The sequence below is a fragment of the Stylophora pistillata genome, chromosome 10, assembly GCF_964205215.1.
Source record: "Stylophora pistillata chromosome 10, jaStyPist1.2, whole genome shotgun sequence".
Taxonomy (NCBI): Eukaryota; Metazoa; Cnidaria; class Anthozoa; order Scleractinia; family Pocilloporidae; genus Stylophora; species Stylophora pistillata.
In genome coordinates, this window is record NC_142528.1 from 704,368 (window position 1) to 730,993 (window position 26,626).

Consider the following 26,626-nt stretch of genomic DNA (forward strand, 5'->3'; position numbering starts at 1 on the left):
GTCCTCGATCTGTGCTTTATCAGCCTTTAGATTAACTTAACGTTAAATTGCGCCAAACAGCCGGACTTTCTTACATTAGATAACGAAACGTACGTTATTTCTCTTTTTGTGATGAATAAAAAGACTAAATTGCGTCGCTTGACGATTTTCGCTGCTGTGTAAATTTTTAATTTGGTCCTGCCGAACCATTTCAGTTGGGCTCAAGTAAACCTCTCAAAAATTTTTCAGTGCGAAGACAGTCTGCCAGAAGTCATCGCATTTATTATGCGGGATCGATAACTCGAAATTAAAACTCGGTTCACGGACTTCTTCGTAGAGTCAGTTTTTTCCTTCTACTGTTGGCTACTCCAAAAATCATGTTCGCAAAAACTTTTGTGTTTGTACTCGCTTCATTTTCAAAAAGTGTGTTGCAAAATGACTTTCAAGACTTGGTTACGTCGAAAAAGGAAATTAAAAAGTAACTTGATGTTTAGTAAACTCGAAAGACTTCCTAGACTGATCTGATAAGACATATATAACGATAGGAAAATCTCACCTTGTCCTTTTGGTATCAGGGAAGCCAAAACGGCGAAAACGAAGCGGTAGAATACACAGAGCATGTTCTCAGAAATAACGCTCGTTATAATTCTAGCGAACAGCTATCAGTGTGAGTTTTTTCAACTTTGCACACGAGACAGCTGAAGTTTAATTTTTGATCAAATACACCACCTCCTGTTTAATTATGAAGTGCTCATTCGTTGTCACAAGTTAATTAGTTTCTCTGGGAACTAGTTGGTTGTTGAAACTCGATCGTACTTCTGCAGTGTATATTAATGACCTTCGACTGATTTCAATTAACGAAGGAAGAAAATACATGTATTTTTTTTATATTCTGGCTCCATCATGTCCGTCCGAGAGCAAAATATGAGGCAATTAATAACACTTTTTACCATCTATTTACACACTCCTCGTCCGCCCTGGCTTGAGCGTAAAATTAAGATGACCGTTTTTACCAAAACACGTCGATGTTCCGAGTTTTTGGCGTTGTTTCTAGCGAGGAAATTATCAGAGGTATTCTTGATTGTTTGGTGAGCCCAAATTTTCAATGATGTGGGTTGGTGTCATTCGTACATCAGGGCGTGACTAACGCCCCCCCCCCCTCCCCCCTCACCATTCACCTCAGCACCCTTTCAGCTTCCGTTTCTGAATTATAAGAGAGTGAAGGAAGTACAAGATGATTCACATGCTATCACTCGTTATCAGCAGATAAAAAAAACCGGACAAACAAATTTAGATTATCCAAAGAGAAATTGAATATTAATTTTGTTATATGAAATGACCCGTTCAGGCTTTTCTTCACATCTTCATTCAGAACTTTTCCATGAAAATGAAAATCTTTTATTGCGAAAGAGTTATCACTTCTTTTCCGCTGGAAATTGTCTCCACTGACTACTGACTCGCTTCTGCTGTGCTCAAACTGTGCATGCAAACCAACAACTCTAAGGCTTGCTTTAGCTTACGGAAACGTACAAAGAAAAAAGGTTCGAGGATGCAGGATCCAAATCTTTGGGAAAAATCTGGCGCTCTTTCAAATTTTCACAACGAAAGGCCCTGGCCTATGGTAATCGTTTTCACCTCCATTAATTTGTAAGAGCTCTCATAAAAGACTTACTAAACGATAGATAACTGTGCTAATCCTTAGCTTGAAATCAACTTTAAATCAAATCTAGTTTATAAACTAGTAGCTGCGTCTGTCGATATAAGAGAACAAAAACTGACTACCTTCAATTCGAAAACCACTTAAACTGTTGCGCAAACGCGTGTCTCTTTTCGAACATTATTTTGCTGGTTACAATGCAGTAATGAATACGTGTGACAAGTTTCGAAATAAAGTTCCAATAGTTACGTGTCTGAACTCAGCTAGAGCGAATTATCGTGAAGTCAGTAACCTGTCAGGCACCGACTCAGCAAAAATAACAGCTAAAAATAGTGCATTTGTTTTCTGGACGAGCTGAATCAGCGCGAAAATTACAGATTAGCAGTAACACGGGTGCAAGTGATGTAGTAGTGATATTAAGGCACAAATAAACTGTTTAGTCAGTAATTTAACTAAAGGACTCGGTTTATTGACAATTACAAAAGAACATCAATTGGGTCCTTTTCTATTTATCACAAATTCTTGCTTAAATCTTACAACTGACAGCTTTTAATCGTAACCTTGGCGTCGTTCCATCTATTTTCCTCATTTAGTCCGTGAATCCTAAGACTGTTCGCCGATTTCGGTGCCAACAAAAAGAGTATCATCGAATGATGTTTTACTTAAGTAACCGCCGATAGTGGTCAAAATATTCAGAAAAGTACAGCATTTCCTTGGCAGTTTTTATTTTGACCTCAACTCAACAAAGTAGAAGACAAAAATTAAACAAAGAGACAACAACACGAGCAAGACTTGCTCGAGCATGTAGGGGAAATAAAACGCAATATTAGAACTTCGACGAACAATTCACTCACAAATTTATAAAAGCATCTTAGAAGTGTCCCCAAAAAAAATTAATGAAAAGGTTTCTAAATTGCACGATTATCCTGTTTTTTGAAACCTCTCAGTCTGTGGAAAAACCAAACATGGTTAAGCTGTGCTAAATTAAAGTGAACACTAGTTCATCGGCCGGGAAAGCAAACGGGAAACATAAACTTAATCCGGTTAGACAGTATCAGACTTTTTTAAGTCAAAGATTGAGCGTATTCACTCGCAAATTGCAGATCAACATCAGGAAATGATTTCACCAACATCTCTAGCTCATGAGGTAAGCATACAGTACTCCACAAGACTGTCTTCATTTGAGCAACTAGATGACAACAGCATCTTGGATTTGATCAAGAAGAGCACTATAAAGTCCTGCTCTCTAGATCCTCTACCGGAAAAAATTATGCGAAAATGCTTCCATATACTAGTTCCTATTTTAAAGAATATTGTCAATTTGTCACTCACGTCTGGTAACTTGCCCAAAGATCTCAAGTAAGCTGTGATCAGACTTCGCCGCAAGAAACCTAATGCTGATACTGAACCTTTAATAACTTTCGTCCGGTCTCAAATCTTCGATTTGTCTCTAAAACTTATCGAGAGAACAGTGTTCTTACAACTTGATTGATAATTATTATTTAATGTTATTGGCCGAGTACTTGTCTCTTCCGTTCAAGCGGCGAATATAAAACCAAGCTGGGTCTGAGCGGAAATTCTCAGGTCTTGCTTCCTTTGTGCGGTTGTTTAATTCACGCATCTTTTCTTTTCTGTTGAATTATAGCTTTGGCAGGTAATTTCCCTTTCACATAAAAATATCACAGCTATGAGGAGCTGCCACCGCCATTCTCTTAAAAACGAAAGCTCTGAGAGCCATGCTACCAATGTTAATTTCTGTCTTGCATTGATCCTCAGGAGTCACAAGGTTGGTGATCGAAACACAGACAAGAAAATAACGAAATATCCACTGCATTGTTCCTAGCTAAAAAACGATAATCATAGCTGGGTCTGGATATTACGGCATCGATTAACGAGCTTTTATATAAGGGCTGACTAAGAACAGTGGATAATTAGAGCAACATAACTACCCCCCTCCCCTGTTCTGTAATCCTCCTTTTTAAAAGACAACGCAGAAAAAAAACAAAACAAAAAAAAATTGTCATGCAGCCTTCAAGATAAACTATGAAGAAAATGTGTAACGAAGAAAATTATCTCATTTTACTTGCAGTTCTGTTTTAGTGAAAAGAAATTTTCACTCGAAATTTGTGAAATGAGGCGCAAGGAAAAGCACCGTGATAGAATTTGAGCAGAGTTTTGGGAAGTTATGAGCTAGAATTTGGAAAATTTAAAGGTCTGAAAAGTTTTGCATGAAGGAGCGGACGAAAAATTGATCAAGTAGAGATGCCGCCAGCAACCCATTTCGCAGCAAAATTTGTGGCGCTTTTGTTGAGAGAAACAATGAATAGCGAAATAGGAACCAAATGGAAAATGTTTCTGTCATTCCTTTACCATATGGCCTTTAATTCTTGATGCTAATGAAGTACATCTCAGTGGATAAACTTCTCCCCCGTTCATGCGCGAGTAATAGGAGAGTTTTCGAAACAAAGCCAATCTCTTCAAGGAAACTGTTTTTGATGATGTTGTCTTTTGTACGAACGGCATAGTGTCTTAGGTTAGTCGATTCCAATCACATTTTTTTGCTGTCAGTAGAATTGAATTATCTTCGCATTCTTTGAGCGAAAGAAGAGCTAGTATACAGTATTACCATATTAGCTTCTGTGTGATTAATTTGAGCGACGCTCTCTGTAGGTTTTGAAATAAAGAGTTTCGAAAAGTCAGGCTCATGGCTTCCTTTTTTTGGGAAATGTCAAAAACGCAAGAATTAATCTCAAAACTGAGAAAACTTGTGGAGTTGGCAGTTGTGCACTGAATAAAGGGTCTGTTTTCAGCCCTTTCAGGTTTTTGCGTTGTTTTAAAGATTCACAGTTTAAAAGGCATACCTCTTTTTGGTTTGCAATGGCATTTCTTCAAGACAGAGAATTAGTATTGAGAGAGATCGCTCGGCGTTAAATTAATTTATTCCCACAAATGATATCAAACTGCCATAAAACAGAACAACAGAGCTTTGTATAGTTAAAGTTGGAATTGGCCAAATGTTTGTCGAATGTAACAGCTTCCGGTTTTTGATCGTACCCCTCTTAAAGGTTTATCGAGCCCCAGGACGCCAAATTTCTCGACGCGGCATATTACGTCGATAGGTGTACTCTTTTAAGTGTTCCTAGCGTAGTAGTTTAGTAAACAGAGTGTGAGGGTGTTACATGTGTGGGGATCTAACTTGCTATTGTTCTCTAGTCGGTGCCTGGACGCAATCTAAACACCTTTAAGGTGAAACAACTTCTAAATAGTCGGTTTTCCTTATTCTAATCATTGTTTGGACAACGCCTTTTATGAAAGTTGAAATAGATTTGAAAGATTTAAAGTTGAAATAGATTTTTCTAAAGCCTCTGACTCCGTGTGTCATGCGAAACTTTTGTCAAAGCTTCGCAAGTTTGGAATTCACGGTTCACTGCTGGACTGGTTTTCGAGTTATCTCACCGGGCGACAACAGCGTGTTGTCGCAAATGGCAGTTTTTCAACCTGGAGTATAGTTAAGTCTGGAGTTCCACAGGGCTCAATTTTGGGCCCCGTACTATTTTTGATGTTTGTAAATGACATGCCGAATGTTCTAAAGTCCTCGTCTCTAGCCATGTATGCTGATGACTCGAAATGTTTCAAAACCAACAAAGCTGCATCTGATATCTGTGACTTCCAAGATGATTTAAACCTCCTCTGCAACTGGTCATCCTTAAGCGAACTGTACTTCCAGCCTATACAGTGTCACAATCTGAGAATAAGCCGAAAGAAAACTAGCTTACAACGTATATATAACCTAAACAATACCGAGCTAAAGCTTGTCACCAAAGAATGGGACCTTGGGCTTACAGTCACTAAGGACCTCACATGGAACAAACATAATTCAGACTGTCTCTAAAGCTAACAAACTTTTGGGATTTATCAAGAGACATTGTCATACAATTCAAAATGAAAAAACTTTAACTTTATTATACTCTTCTTTGACAAGATCGCATTTTAGATTCGCTTCACAGGTTTGGGCCCCACAGTCTATAATTAAGAACCTTCTATTAAATGAAAGGACTCAAAGACGAGCTACTAAATTAATTTGCAAAAACAAGAACATGAGCTATCAACACCGTCTAATTGATCTTAATTTACTGCCCATTAATTATTGGCTTGAATATTTAGACCTGCTTTTCTTTCTTAAATGTAAATTATAACATAACCAAAGTAAAGCGCGCGCTCTGATTGGTCAATTTAGCGTCCCCCATTTGCCCATGGGTGTACGCTGCTGACGTGAGCAAATGCAAAGACTATTTTTCCGCGCGCGCTTGTTTTTTCTGGTCACGTAAGATTTGTTAAATAAAAGGGAACTCTTTAGCTACAATGTATCAATGTTATGTTATAAAACAAATGGTAAACACCACACCGTACACTATTGAGTTATGGATGCACTTGGGAGGTTTGCTAAGCACTCAAGAAGCTAGAGTCGCTCTCGGCTATCGCCTCGAGCGACTCTTACGCTTCTTTCGTGCTTAGCAATCTCCCGCGTGTATCCATAACTCAATAGTGTACGCTGTGGTGTTTACCATTTGTTAACTAGGGATCGTTAGACTTAACATAGAAAACTATGTTAAATTTTATAATAGCAAATCACGTCGTGGTGCATCGGGAATTTACCTAGCAACACCTTACTTTCGAACTTCACTTTTTAGGGATTCATTTTTTGTAAGACTTTCTAATATTTGGAATGCTGTTCCCGATCATATCAAAGCTGAAACTTCGTTGTCTTGTTTTAAAACTAAGCTCAAATCTTTCTATTTTCTTAGGTTAAATCAAATGGAGATAATGTTCGTACCTTTAGGTTGATTTGTCCTAAATGTCGTAAAGTTAATGCTTTTACAGTTTGTCCTTGTTAATTCCGCAGTCAGTTGTAAAATATGTATTATATGTTTGTTCTTTTTCTTAATGCGTTGGGTTGGGATTTTAAATCTAATTTAGGGGTTGGGATTAAGGGCGTAAATATCTTGGAGGGGACTTAGAGTCCTATTGTATTTACACCCACCTTCGGGTGAATCATTAAGTAAATAAATAAAAAAATAATAATAATCTGCTCATAGAATTTTCTGGGCTCCTGTCTGTTTTTCCTAAATAAATTTTTCCAGTTGTTTGATTAATAACCTCAAGCGTTTTTCTTAATCAGACAGTTTTCGTAATCAGGATACTGACTGACCACCAGATCGCCTTTTGTTATGAAAACTTTTCATAGTGGAAAGAAAAAAGCTACTAATACCCTTTGCGACTCATTCTTTTTTCAAAAAACTAATACATCCAACCTTACAAAGACTAACTTGAAGAACCACATAGCGTATAAGATAAATACCTCTACAGAGTGTTTTTTATCAGAGTGAGTTCAATCCTTCTTTCAGGGCTCAATTAGTAGCTTGAAAACAAACCACTCATGCGGCAAATTAACATGACAGTTTTTAATAACTTGCACGTGATCTCTTCAGTGGTGCCAAATTAAAACAACTTAACGCATAAGACTTACCGACATCACCCTTAGCTAAATGTCCATTAGTCCGTCTTAAATAAGGGATAATATATATTTTGGAGTGGTTGCTTTTTTTTTTTCGTTCTGTTCTTTCTTCTTCATGTCTTGCGGTAAAATTAGTTTATCACCTTGAACAAAGACATAAAAACTCAAAGCTATACACCACTTTCATAAATGGCTGCCGGATTGATATTCTTTTGCTTAAATTCAAATTAGCCTCACTAGCCTCGCTTGAGATAATGCATTCTTTTGAATTTTGAACTGGAGAACGAGGCCAGAAAGGCTAATTTAAATTTAAACAAAAGAATATCAATCAGGCAGCCATTTATGAAAGTAGTCAATGCCTTGTCATACGTATCTTAATAAAAACATCGACACGAATTTAACAAAACTGGTAATGTTAGTAATTATTCACTAGATAAAACGAAATGTTCTTCGTCTAAATCAATTACACATCAAGACATAATGAGCGCGCGTAGGAAACGTCAGGGTGAAAAGAGCTCAGACGACTCATACCTTGAAGGAAGCATAGATTTAAAAGAATATTAACTATTGTGAATACTTTGTGTTGATTAAACTGGGAATCCACCATTTTTGCTATTTAGATTTTGTGAAATTTGAACAAATTCACAGCCAAATTGTTTCAAACGGCTAAGTTTTATGATGTTTCAGCTCAAAGTTTAGAGACCTGCTGGCTTTATAGTTGCCCACGAGTATTAAACATTTTATTACGAAACTGCAGAAAAGTTTTGTCAAGCAGAGCTATTTCAATTGAGTTCCAATAAGCCTCTCGACTTTTTTGTATATACAAAGGTCTACCAATAGTCGTCTTGTTCATTGTGAGGCATCGAAAAGTCGACAATGTTCATGGACAGCTGCTTTGCAGTGAAAGAAAACTTGCATGGAAATCATTGTAGACATGCCTATTTTTTGGAGCAAACTTTCATTTAGGCTAAAATTTAAACCGTTTGCAATCTTATTGCCAAAAAAAATTGGTTGCAAAATGTATGAACTTCTTGAATGAGCTACTTGTAATCCACTAAACTGAAGAAAAAGTTAAATCTAAAAGCTTGTATATAAATATAAGTGAACTAACAATTAAGAAAAAGAGGCCTATTTTCTTTTTTTGCTGCCTTATCCGCTAAACATGAGGGAGTTACTCTTCTGCAAGTTAGCTGAGAGGTCATCATTTTGAGATTTCTGTGAAGTTTCTTACCACGTTTCCTTAAGAGCCATATTTTACCATCAAAGCCAAGCAACAAAGGTAATTTCAGATTGCTGCTGCTTGATGTTAATGATGTTTATGATGTTTATTCTAATGGCGTTAAACTTAACTTAACATAATCAACCACTACCCACAAATAGCATAGCTAGTCTCGGCTGCTTTTTGGTCGACATGGAGTATATTCTCAGTGTTTCCCGCATTAGCCACAAGATAAGACACGTAACAGTCTAAATTATGACACTTCCAGAGTGACATATGGTGAATAGGTAAATTTTGTGGTTAGCTTCTATATCGGTTATAGTTTGTAAATGTTCACGGCTAGCGGCTTAAGCCTATAAGCATACCTGGTGGAGTAGGGTGTTTGTTGAACTGACTTTACGTGGCCCTCTGCAAATTTGTGAGGATCTCTTTTTAAGCGCAGTCCACCAACAGCCAGCTGAACTTGAAATTGTGTCTAGGATAAACTTTTTGTGCATCATTCAGCCACTCTGTATTTCACACCCCAGGGGGCCGTCTGGAGTTTCGTCGGAGTCAGTTATGTTTTCTCTTGAGATTATAGACTGAGGATGAAAGAACCTCATAAGCACATAGTCATCCATGATTCTAGCCTCCGTGTCGCATTATAAGGAACTATTCTGAATCTAAAGAGCGTTTTGATTGAGCGTATTTTAAATATTATAGTTCTAGATCGTGTATCGTAATTAGTAGTTGATAGTTAATCATTGTAGACTGTTTTCTTCGAGAAGGCTCCTTCGGGGAAAATCAATTATGTATTTATTCATTTGTATTTAGGTTCAAGCAGTTACCACCAGAGCTATATCAGTTAGAGACTCACTGTAAGATTTAGGCTGATTATTCCCCAATAACGTGTTCATTATTCCTCTCTATTTAAAGGTCACGAGAAAGTTCTAGAAATGTTTCTGGAATACTTGACCTTCAGTACTTTAATGTTTAATCAATCTTCCTGTCCCTTACACGCATTTTAAAAACCTTCAAGTGCGAGTCATGCTTTAGTGTATCCAAAGGCTTCCCTGAAGGGCACACGGTATTTTTCTAACAGAAAATATTATTTCCCTTCACTTCATATACTTTTTCTTGGTTTTTTCTTTTTCAAGATCTCAGGCTCCAAAATATACTATGTAGCTCCTCGAAAGTTGAAAACAACGACGGTATTGATTCATAAATTATGCAGCTAACATTGAGCTGCTTATCTTTGTATTTTTAGAACTATGAACAGGTTGAAGAAAAGAAAAAGAAAAAACTGAAAACTGAAGCGAATTTTAACACATGTTGATTCGCGATGTTTAAATATTGCTCAATTTTAATCGACCGCTCGTACCGATTATTGTTCCACAGAAAAACGTTTATAACTGTTTTCTTGCTTCTGTTAGAAAATTTTTTCTCTGATCTTGTGGTAACTCGTGAAAACAGCTGTCAAAGTCTTAGTTTCAATAATGAAAATATTTTAACAGGAAGTCCATCACAAATAACAACAACAACAACAGCGTTTATTTAAACACGATACAAAATTCAGCAAAATCTGATGTGGTCGTGTACAAACAATAAGACTAAATTCCTAACTAATTACAAGAATACTAATGAAAGATTTCTACATATTTACAACAATAAAAATTCTACATAGTAAATCATTATAATATAGGTGGCTTAAAAATTGAGTGACTTTTTAGAAGTGTCAACGTCTTAAATTGATCCCATTTGATTTCCCAGAGCGTTCCACCGAGTAATAGACTTGTATGAGCATGATTTCTTGACCACATCGGTCTTAGGTCTTGGTAACTTAAATGTCATTTTCCTCCTGAGGTCGTAACTACTCATAATAATTATAATAATTTACATTTCTAAAGCGCTAAAATTATAAAATATTCTAAAGCGCTTACATACTTTTCAAAACGACAGTTCATAGGACAAGGTAAAAGTTGATAATAAGCTTGATGCGCTCAGATTAATAATCGTTTCTCATACATAATCTCTAAGGTATTCCATTTTACTGTGGCAAGAACCTCCTTCCTTGGTGTACACCAATCCAATATTATTTTCTCCGCTCTAACATGTATAGATTCTAAGGTTGAGAAAAACACTCGACTACAGGAGCCCCAAACTAACATACCAAATGTCACAAACGGCAAAATAACCTTAAAATAAAAATCAGTTCTCGCCTGTTTAGGCAGGAAATACAAGGATTTAAGTAAATTCAACTTCTGCGTAAATGACTTCGCTAATTCCGATACATGATGATACCATTTAAGAGCATTGTCTATCTGAACACCTAGGCATCTTGTAGAAACAACCTTGTAGATAACATAATCCTCCATCTTAATAGCTTGTTTTGGCCCAGTTAATTTTCCGCGTCCACCAAGCAGCATGTATTCCGTCTTGGTGGGATGTGGAGTGAGACAGTTCTCGCAATACCATGTATATAGCCTTGCTGGGACTTCATTCAACTTGAAAGCTATCAGATCATAGGTCGGTGCCTAGACATAGACGGTGGTGTCGTCTGCGTACATGTGAAGCTGTGGATCACATACATACATACATACATAGGTTACGTATGATGCACGATCCTCGCAGTAGATAGCGCTGTTTAAGCAATAGCGAAAATCAGACCTGAAAAAAATCAGGCCTGTACGGGACTCGAACCACTGACCTCTGCGATACTAGTGCAGCGCTCTACCAATTGAGCTAACAAGCCAACTGGGAGCAGGCCGTTAAGTTCAGTGGTTCGAGTCCCGTACAGGCCTGATTTTTTTCAGGTCTGATTTTCGCTATTGCTTAAATAGCGCTATCTACTGCGAGGATCGTGCTTCATACGTATCTAATACCGCAGTTCAAAATATATGAACTTCATGTATTTTATTGTATCATACATAGGTTAATTGACCACTCCCCATAGGGGCTTTTCAGGGCCAACACCCACCCATCCCACCCAGGGGAGGACATCCACCACACACTAATCTCGTGCGTGGGAAATTAACGTCTCCTACCCCTAACCCTGCAGGAGACGGGGCCTACGGTTTATTCCTCCTTATCCGAGAAGACTAGAATATCTATCCATTTCTTGAGTATAGGCAAGAGACTATGAGGTGAGCACCTCACAGTCTCTTGGTATAGAAAGGTAGCAAATTCTCCTCACTTATTTTAAGACCATGAGTATTGGTTACCATCTATTCCCTCAGTGATATTGGGCAGATCATTACAAAAGATGGAAAACAGGGTGGGGCCCAGCATTGACCCTTGAGGTACACCAAAAGTAACTTGCATAGCTTGAGATTGACACCCATTAATCGTCGTTACTTACGTTCTTCCAGAGAGGTAATTCCTTAGCCAACACCATACGTCCCCAGCTACACCAAGACTTTGAAGTTTCGGAGCAGAATGGACTGGGGAATCGCGTCAAACGCCTTACGAAAGTCTACAAAAGCCACGCCTACAACATGTTTCTTGTCGGTCGCTTGGCTCCAGTCATCCGTTATCTTCACTAACAACTGATCGGTGGAATGACCTTTTTTATACGCCCATTGGTGAGGGTTCCCAAGTCCTTGTTCAGTGATATGCATGGTAATAGTTGACGCCACTATAGACTCCATCAGTTTTCCTGGTACACTTAATAGCGAAATAGGCCTATAATTATGCTTGACAGTTTCATCGTCACTTTTATAGAGAGCTGAGATGTTTGCAGCCTTCCAAGTAACCGGATCACTGTTGCAGGTGGCGCTTATTTGATAAAAACAGAGAACAAAGATGGAATAATTGAGTCACCAGCAAACTTTAAAAGTTTTGGAGCAACTCTGTCGGGCCCAGAGCCTTTATCGGCTCTCAACTTGGCCGTTGAACTAACAATAACCTCATGCGATAAATTTATGTTCATAACACAAGGCGCTACGGTAGATACATGAAGGTTACTTTGAGTCAAGTTGGCATTCGGAAATTCGTTGGCCAGTTTCTCACCTATAGTTGAGAAATGCTCCTTAAGTATGTTCGCTTTGTCCAGATCGGAGGTGACAACTTTTCCATCCGCATTCCTGATTCCTAATATCGGGGCAATGGATTTGCCGTTTGTCGCATTTTTCACCAGTCTCCAATATGATTTACAATCCTTCACTTCATTGAACAATTCCAAGTAGTATCTGCTCTTAGATAGCTTCACTTCCCTTGTCGCTCTATTCTGCAACTCCCGATACTCAGCCCACAGATTTGGATTACCCAGACGTCGTGCCATTTTAAGCATTTTAAAACGTTTATTCGTCAAGTGCCGTATTTGCGGTGTTATCCAAGGTACCAAGGTAATGTGGTTTTCGACAAAGTCCTGCTTGAGAAAAATTAAAGACGTAACAATACGCTTTAATTTGGAAAAACTACACATTCAAAGACTGAAGGAGATAAAAATTCAATAAGATATATTTTGAGGAACGAACACACTACTGCAAACAATTCTGTATTGTATTTTTAAAGTCGGCTTAAACAATCCTCGTAAAAATTTCTTATTCCTCCCCTCTCATGAAAGCGAGTCGGTCGTTTAGGCAATGAAAAGAACGTAAATTTAGTCAGATTTTGCGAATTTGCCCGAGGACAGAAAGTAACCATGGATTTTTTTTTTCACCTTTCTCAATAATTGGTCTGTCCGGCGATAGGAAATAAATCATTCTGTGGAGATTGTAACTGACGCAATAGAGCAGCGCGCGACCTTTAATTTAGTTGCACGCGCGGCCTCGTAACATTACGTTTTAGTTTAAGGTGGCTCGTACCAGTTTCCTCGCGCGGGGAACAGGTCACTCTTGCGTGACGCGCGAGAGAGAAACGTGCGAAAGAAGCGCGAGATCAAAAGATGAAAATTCAAAACAAAGATGGCGGCGTGTGGAATTTTTTCTACTTTTGTGAGAAGTTTACCTAAGAGCGTGTATTTGATGTGTTGAGTGGCCACTGTGAATGCAGGAGAAAGAAACTAAGATAAAGAAGACGATTTTTGGAGAAGTAAAGGTTGCTTCACTTCATATCTAAAAGAAGTATTCAACCGATTTGAAATCTTGCGACGGCGAAAAAAGAACAACTCAAGCGAAAGATAATCTACCTTAAGTGAAAGAAGACTTTGAAACTTCATGGAAAATAATATCATGTAGCCAGAAGTCGTGTGAAGGATTTTTAAGATGAGCCCGGGAGGCTGTCTTTGACAGCTGTTTAATGATTTCTTAGCAGTAAAGGCGAATTTACGGATGTAAACATCAGATCGTAGGCGCCCGCGCGAGCACACGCAATTTTCAGCCGTAGCTATAACAGATCATGAGCAAATGCCGATCTTATAGAATCCAGATTTTTAAATGCGCTAGAACGCGCGTGGAAATTGGTAAACTCACGAAAGCTATTGCATGAAAACAAGTCCGGTGACCCCTTCTTTTTATTGTTCCAATATGATAATAACGTCGAAAGGAATCATTAAAAAAAAAAAATAGAAAATTCTGCGGAAGGAAATTTGCGATGTGTGAAACTGCCTTTTTTCTAGATTTTCTGAAATTCCGCTCTGTAGAATTTTTGAAATTCCTTGTGCATTTTCCTTTTCAAGTGCCAAAAGCAATCACTGAAAAAAAACACGGGGTCACCGGGTTAGTTTTTGAATTATTTAAGCCACAAGCTAAAAAATGCGTCTGAATAAGCCTATGAAAGCGTTTCCATGGAAACTTCTAATGACCTATTTTTGAATAACCAATGATTATCTAATTCAACCCTATAAAAGTGTTCAACTGGCATTGGTCAGTCTTTTTGTTGTATTCTTTCAAAGTTACAAACCATCAAAATGATGAAAACTGGTACCAGCCACCTTAATAAGGAAATTATTATCTTTTATTAGAACTATCGCAGAGACGTTTATTTACTTTAAATTAAGTCTTCTGTTTGTGAATTTGCTAATACGCGAGTGCTACTTTCGTTTCTAGAAAGTTCTACCGTATCACAAGCGCTCAGTCAAGAAAGCGCTGCGACAGCCTGCAAGCTGTATAAGCGGTTAAGTTGTTTTTCTTGTCATACCAGTTAACGCAAGATCTTTCAACTGAAAGCGAAGTTTTAGCCGCCGTGCTTAAAACCTTTTCATTGTTTTAATGATAGCGGCACTAAGGTAAATATTTTTACCCTTTTTTAGTTTATTTGATTAGGCAATTTGTATCCTTCTTTCTCTGATTGTGATTTATCGCTTTTGTGAAGTAAGTTTAAACTTAAAATATTAAGTGAAGCGAACGTTGCTTACTAAATCGTTGTACCGTTAATTGTAAATCGTTATTTTATTTCTCATTTGTAATTTGTTTGTATTTTTATTTTAGTTCTCACGGTGTTCGTTTAGCAAAGTGTTCATGGGTAAAGAAGTTGAATCAATTTTACGAACATCAGTTTGTGAACGTTGTGATCACTGCAGCAATAAAGATGGGTTAAAAAAAATAGACCTTAGCGAACAGGTATTATCAAGACATTCCTATTATGGGTAATAAGCTGGAGTAGGTAGAAATAATTTTTTGTTAGAGATCGAGCTTTAGCATAGTTGCGAACGCCGACTACAAGTATAGTGTAATAAACTGCGAAGTGCTTATTTTGCGATTTTCTGTTTTTATTTCCAAGAGGTTTTGTTTTTTACTGTTTTACACACAGCTTTGTTAATCCCCGCTCATATTTCAAATCGCCAATAATTCAAACCTGAAGTTGGGTCCTCATCACTCTCTAAGGACCCTCTGTGAAGTATGGTGCTGTTTTGATGGTGTTGGAAAATTTTCAGCTGATCGCAAATCTCATGGCAAATTGTAGACAAACTACTAAAACGTCTTAGACATGTATGTACCCTACAGTTTGGGATTCTCGGGAACAAATCAAGGGTATATATTACGTTTTTCTCCTTCTTAAATTCTAATGGTCGATGGTGGCTGTTGTTTGAAGTTAGATCTAAACTTCCAGTTTCGACTGTCGATGACGTCAGTGACAGTCTTAGCTCGGTCTTCCACCATCTGTTATAATCAGAGCTCTGACACAAAGGAAAACAACAACAACAACCAACAACTCTCAAGAACTAAGAGCTAATTTATTGATTTTAACAAACCGTAGTTTCCAGCATGTTACCATAATTAAAATTATAAGGAAGTATCATTTCTTTTTAAGTTTACATGCATTAATTTCTCGTTGTTATCAGGGATAAATGTTCTTCCTATATGATGATTACAGCGTTCTACGGCATTTCAAGTCAAAACGCACGAGACCCTCCTGAAAATTATTCTAGAAGTTGACAGAAATACAAGAATCTAGCAAGTAAATAAAGTTTTGCGTAAACTTGAACGTGCCATCACCTTGGCATATATAACCGCTCTTGTACCCTGAATGATGGAGTTAGAAACAGAACCGACTGAGTCTCAAAATGGGAAAAAAACACCAAACAGTCGTCACTTCTACAAGTTGGTATCTATTCCTGGCCAGTGTTCTATTTTCTCAGGATACCGCTAGAGGTGAAGCCGAACACTTTCCAATCGACTGGAAATCGTGAAACAAAATCAAAAATATTCACAAACGGCGGACTCTGATTATAGTAAGCGAAGGACACCATGCGAATCGAAAAATGAAATAATCTTTCAAATTTCGGGGATAATTTTCAACTTACGCCAATGACACCAAAAATACGCGAGAACATATAGTCGGCCCGAATGCCGGAAAAACAAAGACATGGGGTCTAACTGGCCGTTTGAAATCTGTAAATCGATCTTTCTTTTGAGCTGATGAAAAAAAATAAAATAAAATAAAATAAACAAAACAAAGAGTTGCATGATGAACCATCACTGTCAATTGAAAAGCACTCTTAGATATGTAATGATCGAAATACGCTAGAATGTAAACTGTTTTCACGATAGTTTCCTCATATAAATACCTACTAGTCCTAGTTTCTCGCAAGATATCAATAGGTGATATTTTTTAGCCAAAGTCTAATCAGCTGTGACGCAGTATTTACATTAAGCTGGCCTACAAGCAAAACCAATTTGTCGCTAAAATAGCCATAGTCGTAAGAAATAAAACTAAAATTGTTGTTATTCGTTTTTGCACGTTCTTCAGGCAAATTTCAACCCATGAAGTATAAAATTCATTTGTTCTTGTAAGCAGCTCTGTATCAGTATCCCACATTTATTTTGTTCCCTACTTTGAGTGAAATTCGCCTTTCTACCTTGCACGCAGTATACTGATAATTTATGTTTCCAACTTACTTAACACGCACTTGTATTTGACTTCCAGATATTTAAATGTTCCGCCACATGGGTCGCCACCAAACTCTGAATTTGTCGCAACCAGCTCACAGCTGACTGTTCCGTTGCATTTTGTCTGCACGATTGAAAGAGAGTTCTTAGAGCGACAGTTTGTGTTCGACATTTCTGTATGGTTGCATGTGCCTCGGTCCAATCTTCCGTAATTCGCATACACTATGTCGATCTTTCTCTCGTTTTCACACCTGATTCGGTTACTATTCTTTTCACAAATGATAATTGGCCACACTTTCACTGCAACAAAGAAGACAAAGGAGACACCGTAAAGAATAATATCTTCAAGAAGCAATCTAGGAATTCTCAGCCGCTCTTGAGCACAGAAAGTATTATTTGTTCCACCAATGTTTTCACGTTTAGCTGTTTCGCGTTAGTATTTGCTAACCTTACATTCAATATAAAACGGGACATTCGATCATGGAAATGATGAAAAAAATTTTTCAGTCGATACCACAAAGATTTGTGTCGTTTCCATAGAAACCGTCCTTAGATGGTTGGCCGTGTGCTACACTTCACACTTGTCTGCATCCGTATTTTTCAGAATACGTTCTCAAGTTTCGTATGAAATCGTCTCCTCTTAGTCTAAACACTTGAAAATTTTTGATCTTGGAACGTTCAGAAAAAAATTAACATTGTATACCTAAGAAATACTTACCATTGCAGTTAGTTCCATTTCCATCAAATCCATATTTACATGTGCAGTTGTAAAAACCTAAGGTGTTATTACACTCAGCATTTACATCACAGATGTGTGTTCCGCTAGCACATTCGTCTATATCTAAAGCAACAAAGTGTGAAATATTACTTTGAAAAGCTTTCTTCTTGCCCCAAGTGTGTTTCACAGCCGTGTGAGGCATTTTCATACTGATCTGTATCTATTCATCAATGTACGTTTTCAGGTTTTGAGTGAAATCTGCTCCTCTCTAGATCTGTCTAACGTATTGATCTTAAAATTTTAAGAAAACATTAACATAGTAAATCTGAGAAATACTTACCAGTGCAGTTAGTTCCATTTCCATGAAACCCATCTTTACACGTACATTTGTAAGATCCCAGAGTATTGTTACAGTCAGCGTTTACATCACAATGGTGTCTTTCGGCACACTCATCTATGTCTAGAAAAAGAAAAAGAAGAGCAAGTGAATCAGTTCTGTTATTTCTGCTTTTGATGGAAGTCATCAAAGAAAATGTGATGTTAAGTTGCCTGTGCAGTTAGTTCCATTCCCATTAAATTCATTTTTGTAAGATTCCTGGATAGTGTTACACTCAGCATTTACATCCGACATTCGTGTGTTCTGTCAGTGCATTCGTCTATAGCTAGAACACGAAGAGGAATATCTTGTAAGTGAGATCTTTTCGTTAAGTCGCCTCAGATAACAACGTTAGCGCATTCGTCTATGTCTGAAGCGACAAAGTTTAAATCACAGTTTTAAAAATGAGTTTGAAATAATCTTGCCGCAAATACTTTCCCCGTAATGTAAGCTAATGTGAACGCTTCCTGTTGTCAGATAAGAATACTTACCTGTACAATTTGTCCCATTTCCTTGGTATCCATGTTTACACCTACATTTGTACGATCCATTCGTGTTGTTGCATGCCGTGTTGCCCCCACAGCCGTGCTCCTCCTTGTTACATTCGTCTATATCTAAAGACGAAGGAAATTATGAATATCATTGTAATGTAGCTCCTAAAAAAATTAGTGGTGTCATCTTGACGTAATATTCGTGCCCTACACAGTTTCTCACCGACTTAGAAAGTTAAGAATGGCGAGAAGAAGAAAAACAAAATCTAACCAAAGTTACGAATCCAGCTTCGAAAATGAGCACTTTGTTATACATTCGTCATACTTCTACTAATCGTAAATGTAAAGGTTTCCTTACCCTCATCACAATTATGGCCTTTAAATCCAGATCTAGGAACACACAAACACCGATAATCTCTGTCTGTAAACCCAGCCTGGCATGTTGCGTTATTCTTGCAGGGATTTTTCACGCATGCGTTCTTAAAAGAAAAAGAATTGGGCCACTTAGATAGCTCAGCAAGCTTGATTCCTGCACGCGTACGTGTGTTCGTGTTCGTGCGTTCTGCATACTCTTCGGTTCTATCAGATCTTCTGTCTGCCTTCGCATGTACTCTCATTTTTCATCATTTACCTCAGTTTCACGCACACTTCTTGGTTATTGACGCAAATATTTGCGTTGAACACATTTCTTCGCGTTCTGCTCGTGCGCGAGAGCAAAATCTGCGTGACTTGTTACAAAGTATCAGAACAGCCTTAGAGGTAGTCATTAAAAAATAGAAAATATAGGCCTCCAGCATTCCCGTATTTCAAATTTCTTACAAGAGCGTGCAATGCTCATACACTAAATTTTTGCTCTTGGAAGGGGAATTCAGATGGATGACGGAGCCTGAGGGATCCACTGTCTCGTGACAAACCTTCAATGAGCAAAAGGTTTCGTACTCTTGGCTTACATATTTCATTCTCACCTCAGCTCCGCGATAGGTATAGTTTTTGCTCTCTACAAGTTCCTCATCGTGTTCAGCAGTAGCGTTATTCAGGTCACAAGTGTGAGTATTAGATTCCTTTTTTAACTCATGGAAGTTATAACTGACGCAGTTGGGTTCCAGGTAGCATTCCAACATGCAGATATCCTCGTCGAATACCTCAACAGTTCGAACTGTGTGATTGTCCATCCGGTAGCCAGGTTTAGGAAAACTGGTAAACTCCAAATTGCGACAGTTACCTGGAAAATAATAACGTTGAGTTAGAAAAGTTGCTTTTTAACGCTCAGCACTTCAATGGAAACTGGAATTATGGAACAGTGTGACTGGTGATGAGTTATTAGGGACCTTAAGCAAACCACAACGGCGACAGCACCGAAGACTCGGGGAAAAACAAAAGATCTAATTGGCAGAGCAATAACTCAGCACGTGCGTTTTAAAACTAAGTACATTTCTTAGCCGTCCTTTGCAAAACAACAACGTGAAATACCAAAATTTGCGTCGTCTGGGAACCGAAACCGCGACGGCAAATTATTTTAATTTCCATTTGGAACTCAACGCTACTTTTATACATAATGTTGAGGCTGAGGTGTGGCGCCGTATGAGACGATGAACACATGCAGCCATTTTGGAAATTCTAATTCAAAGTAGAAATTGATTTTTTAATCGACGTCTTCCTTGGCGTTGCCGCCCTGACTGCTTAAGGTACATATTGCTTTAGTTTAGGCTTGATTTTTGACTCCTGGATTACCACCAATCTATGTCAATCTCTCCACTAACTGATTACTGAAATTTTTAACTCTACGTTCGCTTTGGTCAGCCATCCTTATCGATCGATCGGTGCCGAAGTTCAAGAACAACTGGTATTGATATGTACATCGACTCGTGTTTATCACCTTATAATCGTCGTCATGCCGAGAATATTAATTAGTTCGTTTAGAAAGTTTTCTCGGAGTTTTTTTTTGCTATTAATTCAAAGCTGAATTCATGGAAAGGATGTGTTGTTACTGATGTCGCGTGACTTCAGATTTTGAGCTCACTGCGTGTCAGTGATGCTGACGGTTTTATCAACTTTATGAAATGCTAGGAAGGTTAATAACTTCTTTACTAACTTTTTTCAACGCCAGGGGTCCATTTCTGGAAAGTCCCGGTAACTTAATGGGCCCGTAAAGCTGTTCTGTTTTCATTCAAGATAGGGATTTCAAAAGCTTTGAAAATGATGTGATAAAAGTATCAGCTAAAGAAACAAAAGGGACTGGTTTGGGTGCCAGAACCTGCTTTCCTATCCTTTAAATTTTGATTTCAAAACATAGTTACGGGTTCGTAAAGTTACCGGGACTTTCGAGAAACGGGCCCCTGGTCCGAGGTTTTTACCGCTAAAAATTTACTTTCCATCCATAGTATGCATTAAAAATTAACAGGTGGCGAAACGCTGAAAGTTAGCCTCGGGCATGTACATTGTAAGGGCATAGTTGAGTTCAATAGGAACAACAAATCCTAAAAATGTCAAATTATGGTCGAGTGAAAAAGGGATCTGTTGAAATGAAACATGCTTTCTAAGTTCTGATACCTAAGTAGCAACTGACATTAAAACTTTTAAAAAATATGGAAAATAGGATAACGAGTACTGATGTCACTGTTTTCGAAGAGTTAATTACTTTTCCTAAAAATTTTCTTTCCGTTTACGCCAAAGGGTAAAGTTGGCATTTTCACACTATGCTCTTCAACTTCTGTTTACCAAAATTTAATTTTTTGATGAATCACTAAAATATTCTGATCGATGTTGATGGCAGGCTGAGCTGTAACAACAAGTTTGCTTTTTTGTCAAATTTACTCACTAAGTGAAAACGCGGTCTCAAAGTTAAGTGTTGATTGTGGAGTTCGCAGACAAAAAAGCATGTCTGCATCAATTAATGATTAATTCCTTTTCAAAAACTCATCCTCAGTGGTGAATACGTCCATGGTTTTCCATCAAACAGAATTTTCACCAAGCCTTCTTTCCTTCCTCAAGAACCTATTTGGAACTTATGTTGTAAATCATATCGCATGACGCCATAATCTTTTCTGATTATCATAAAACTTGTCCACTCTAATTTTAATACCGACAAATATTCCTGTTTTATTACTCGACGTTTCGGGGTCATCATGACTCCATTATCAAGAGACTAGTTAGTTATCAAGAGACGTCGAGTAATAAATCTTTCCTGGTTTTTTCTATGCCTTTGCTTTAGCAAATCCCTGCTGATCAAATATTCCTGTTACCAGCTTAAACTAGGTAAACTGAACAATGATCGTTTTTGATAAATCTAGAGTCCACATGTTTAAAGATTTTTGCCTACAAAACCATCAACTTGTGTTCTGGAGTATAATCAAATATATTTTATTTCCATCTAAGTTGAAAATCAATATTTGTGAACATATGAAAATCCTATATGTGATGATCATATTTAAGTTCCAAATATGAGATATTTTAAGATGAACAAGATGTTCCGACGCAACTGTTTAAAAATTTTCGATCTTACCTTGGAATACAAAGGCGGTCATTCGTTTAATTTGTTGCGAGTTTGGGGAAATATCTTCATTATCACACAATCGTACTGGGCCGCGCACTATAAAACACCTAAGGGGCTCATTGACTCTATTGTCATGAGTCTCCGATATGATGACACAAAACTCTTAATCAACAAACTTTTTTGTCGAAAATCACCTGTTTTGGTGGAGTGAAGTGAAAGTGTCCGTCTAGCTAATTTGAAAAATTATTTCTGTGGTAGGCTAAGATCTTTAATGACCAATTCCTTTCATCTACCAGCTCACAAAACTACACAAAGTCCTCGATCTGTGCTTTATCAGCCTTTAGATCAACTTAACGTTAAATTGCGCCAAACAGCCGGGCTTTCTTACATTAGATAACGAAGCGTACGTTATTTCTCTTTTTGTGATGAATAAAAAGACTAAATTGCGTCGCTTGACGATTTTCGCTGCTGTGTAAATTTTTAATTTGGTCCTGCCGAACCACTTCAGTCGGGCTCAAGTAAACCTCTCAAAAATTTTTCAGTGCGAAGACAGTCTGCCAGAAGTCATCGCATAGATTTTGCGGGATCGATGAGTCGAAATTAAAACTCGGTTCACGGACTTCTTCGTAGAGTCAGTTTTTTCCTTCTACTGTTGGCTACTCCAAAAATCATGTTCCCAAAAAATTTTGTGTTTGTACTCGCTTCATTTTCAAAAAGTGTGTTGCAAAATGACTTTCAAGACTTGTTTATGGCGAAAAAGGAAATTAAAAAGTAATTCGATGTTTAGTAAACTTTGAAAGACTTCTTAGACTATCTGTTAAGACATAGATAAAGATAGGAAAATCTCACCTTGTCCTTCTGGTATCAGGGAAGCCAAAACCGTGAGAACGAAGCAGTAGAATACAAAGAGCATGTTCTCAGAAATAACGCTCGTTATAATTCTAGCGAACAGCTATCAGTGTGAGTTTTTTCAACTTTGCACACGAGACAGCTGAAGTTGAATTTTTGTTTAAATGCACCACCTCCTGTTTAATTATGACGTGCTCATTCGTTGTCACAAGTTAATTCGTTTCTCTGGGAACAAGTTGGTTGGTGACACTCGATCGTAATTATGTAGTGCACATTAACGGCCTTCAATTTCAATTAATGAAGGAAGATAATAGATGCATTTTTTCTATTCTGGCTCCATCGTGTCCGTCCGAGAGCAACGTATGAGGCAATTTTAATTTTATCAACTGTTTACACGCTCCTCGTCCACCCTCACTTGAGTGTAAAATTAAGATGACCGTTTTAACCAAAATACGTTGATGTTCCGAATTTTTGGCATTGATTCTAACGAGGAAATTATCAAAGATATCCTTGATTGTTTGGTGAGGCCAAATGTTCATGTGGGTTAGTGTCATTCGTACATGCGTGACTAACGCCCTCCCCCTCCCCCTCCCCCCTCACCCTCAGCACCCTTTCAGTTTCCGTTTTTTAATTCATGGGAGCGGAAAGGGGGGTGGGAGGTGATTCACAAGCTAACTCTCAGTATCAGCAGATAAAAAATTGAATTTGTAAGAACTCTTGTAAAAGACCTACTAAAAACGATAGGTAAAATCAATTCAATTTCTAAAACTACAAGGCTTCTGTTTGTGTTATGATAAGTGGGTTGTAAGTCACGTGATCTCAGGGATCACGTGCAGTGTGAAACTTGGCCGCACACTTTAAAACACCCTAAGGGGCTCATTGACTCTATTATATTGTCATCAGTCTCCGTCATGATTAAACAAAACTCTTTATCAACAAATGTTTCTGTCGAAAATCACCTTTTTAGGTTGATTGAAGTGAAAGTGTCCCTCTAGCTAATTTGAAAAATTCTTTCTGTGGTAGATCTTTAATGACAATTCCTTTCATCTACCAGCTCACAAAAATACACAAAGTCCTCGAACAAACCGGCTTTCTTACATCAGATAACGAAACGTACGTTATTTCTCTTTTTGTGACAAATAAAGACTAAATTGCGTCGCTTGACGATTTTCGCTGCTGTGTAAATTTTTAATTTCATCCTGCCGAACCATTTCAGTTGGGCTCAAGTAAACCTCTCAAAATTTTTTTTAAATGCGAAGACAGTCTGCCAGAAGTCATTTCATATATTATGCGTAATCGAAAAGTCGAAATTAAAACTCGGTTTACGGACTTCTTCGTAGAGTCAGTTTTTTTTCTTCTAATGTTGGCTACTCCAAAAATCATGTTCCCGAAAATTTTGTTTGTTTGTAATCTTTTCATTTTCAAAAAATATGTTGCAAAATGACTTTCAAGACTTGGTTACGTCGAAAAAGGAAATTGAAAAGTAACTTGATGTTTAGTAAACTCGAAAGACTTCCTAGACTGATCTGATAAGACATATATAACGATAGAAAAATCTCGCCTTGTCCTTTTGGTATCAGGGAAGCCAAAACGGCGAGAACGAAGCAGTAGAATACACAGAGCATGTTCTCAGAAATAACGCTCGTTATAATTCTAGCGAACAGCTATCAGTGTGAGTTTTTTCAACTTTGCACACGAGACAGCTGAAGTTTAATTTGTGTTCAAATACACCACCTCCTGTTTAATTATGAAGTGCTCATTCGTTGTCACAAGTTAATTAGTTTTTCTGGGAACTAGTTGGTTGGTGAAACTCGATCGTACTTCTGCAGTGTATATTAATGACCTTCAACTGATTTCAATTAACGAAGGAAGAAAATACATGTATTTTTTTTATATTCTGGCTCCATCATGTCCGTCCGAGAGCAAAATATAAGGCAATTAATAACACTTTTTACCATCTATTTACACACTCCTCGTCCGCACTCACCTGAGCGTAAAATTAAGATGACCGTCTTTACCAAAACACGTCGATGTTCCGAGTTTTTGGCGTTGTTTCTAGCGAGGAAATTATCAGAGATATTCTTGATTGTTTGGTGAGGCCAAATTTTCAATGATGTGGGTTAGTGTCATTCGTACATCAGGGCGTGACTAACGCGCCCCCCCCCTCCCCCCTCACCATTCACCTCAGCACCCTTTCAGCTTCCGTTTTTTAATAATAAGAGAGTGAAGGAAGTACAAGATGATTCACATGCTATCACTCGTTATCAGCAGATAAAAAAAAAACCGGACAAATTGAATATAAATAGAAAAATTGAATATTAATTTTGTTATATGAAATGACCCGTTCAGGCTTTTCTTCACATCTTCATTCAGAACTTTTCAATGAAAATGAAAATCTTTTATTGCGAAAGAGTTATCACTTCTTTTTCGCTGGAAATTGTCTCCACTGACTACTGACTCGCTTCGGCTGTGCTCAAACTGTGCATGCAAACCAACAACTCTAAGGCTTGCTTTAGCTCACGGAAACGTACAAAGAAAAAAGGTTCGAGGATGCAGGATCCAAATCTTTGGGAAAAATCTGGCGCTCTTTCAAATTTTCACAACAAAAAGGCCTGGCCTATGGTAATCGTTCTCACCTCCGTTAATTTGTAAGAACTCTCATAAAAGACCTACTAAACGATAGATAACTGTGCTAATCCTTAGCTTGAAATCAACTTTAAATCAAATCTAGTTTATAAACTAGTAGCTGCGTCTGTCGATATAAGAGAACAAAAACTGACTACCTTCAATTCGAAAACCACTTAAACTGTTGCGCAAACGCGTGTCTCTTCTCGAACATTATTTTGCTGGTTACAATGCAGTAATGAATACATGCGACAAAGTTTCGAAATAAAGTTCCAAGAGTTACGTGTCTGAACTCAGCTAAAGCAAATTATCGTTAAGTCGGTAACCTGTCAGGCACCGACTCAGCATAAAATAACAGCTAAAAATAGTGCATTTGCTTTTTGGACGAGCTGAATCAGCGCGAAAATTACCGATTGGCAGTAACACGGGTGCGAGTGATGTAGTAGTGATATTAAGGCGCAAATAAACTGTTTAGTCAGTAATTTAACTAAAGGACTCGGTTAATTGACAATTACAAAAGAACATCAATTGGGTCCTTTTTTATTTATCAGAAATTCTTGCTTGAATCTTACCACTGACAGCTTTTAATCGTAACCTTGGCGTCGTTCCATCTATTTTCCTCATTTAGTCCGTGAATCCTAAGACTGTTCGCCGATTTCGGCGCCAACAAAAAGAATATCATCGAATGATGTTTTACTTAAGTAAACGCTGATAGTGGTCAAAATATTCAGAAAAGTACAGCATTTCCTTGGCAGTTTTTATTTTGACCTCAACTCAACAAAGTAGAAGACAAAAATTAAACAAAGAGACAACAACACGAGCAAGACTTGCTCGAGCATGTAGGGGAAATAAAACGCAATATTAGAACTTCGACGAACGATTCACTCACAAGTTTATAAAAGCATCTTAGAAGTGTACCCAAAAAAATTAACGAAAAGCTTTCTAAATTGCACGATTATTCTGTTTTTTGAAACCTGTCAGTCTGTGGAAAAACCAAACATGGTTAAGCTGTGCTAAAATAAAGTGAACACTAGTTCATCGGCCGGGAAAGCAAACGGGAAACATAAACTTAATCCGGTTACACAGTATCAGTCACCAAATCAGCTTAGAATGACGGGAGAAATTTTTCTCGAAGTTCACAAGTTTCATCAATTGATCTTAAAATAGAGCCGTGTGGATCAAACCCGTGTCCAGGCTGGCCCCCACCACTTCCGGTTCCTTTTCGAAGAGTGTTGTAAACAGGAAGATGAGAAGAGGGGGAAGAAAGGGGGGGGAGTAGCTCATCATAAGATATTGATACAAAGAAATACGAAAACCAAAAATGTAAGATCTACAACTTATCTTATCACTGACTGGGTCTTTTCATCTTTGCAGTGACCTCATGCGACAGTCTTTGAAAAGAATTTAAATTCTCTTTTGGGTAGATGTTGGGTAAATACTACGGCAGAAAATTAT

The 26,626-nt window shown here is 37.8% G+C and overlaps 1 protein-coding gene across 6 annotated transcripts in view; it reads right to left on the reverse strand.

The window, feature by feature from the left end:
- Positions 1–26,626, reverse strand: part of LOC148721224 (uncharacterized) — a 47,320-nt gene that overhangs the window by 18,375 nt on the left and 2,319 nt on the right. Inside the window, exons 1-7 of one of the 6 annotated variants that reach the window (XM_088734784.1) lie at positions 22,547–22,702; positions 19,170–19,426; positions 18,563–18,683; positions 18,205–18,327; positions 17,678–17,797; positions 17,338–17,460; positions 16,629–16,919 (exon numbers count right to left, since the gene is read on the reverse strand). In XM_088734784.1, coding sequence (XP_088590910.1) covers positions 16,629–16,919; positions 17,338–17,460; positions 17,678–17,797; positions 18,205–18,327; positions 18,563–18,683; positions 19,170–19,426; positions 22,547–22,610 — 1,099 coding nt within the window. In that variant the 5' untranslated portion in view covers positions 22,611–22,702. Of the gene's footprint in view, positions 1–15,442; positions 16,920–17,337; positions 17,461–17,677; positions 17,798–18,204; positions 18,328–18,562; positions 18,684–19,169; positions 19,427–22,546; positions 22,703–26,626 lie in introns of those variants that run through there. The other 5 variants (XM_088734785.1, XM_088734782.1, XM_088734783.1 and 2 more) reach the window with 5 other exon arrangements.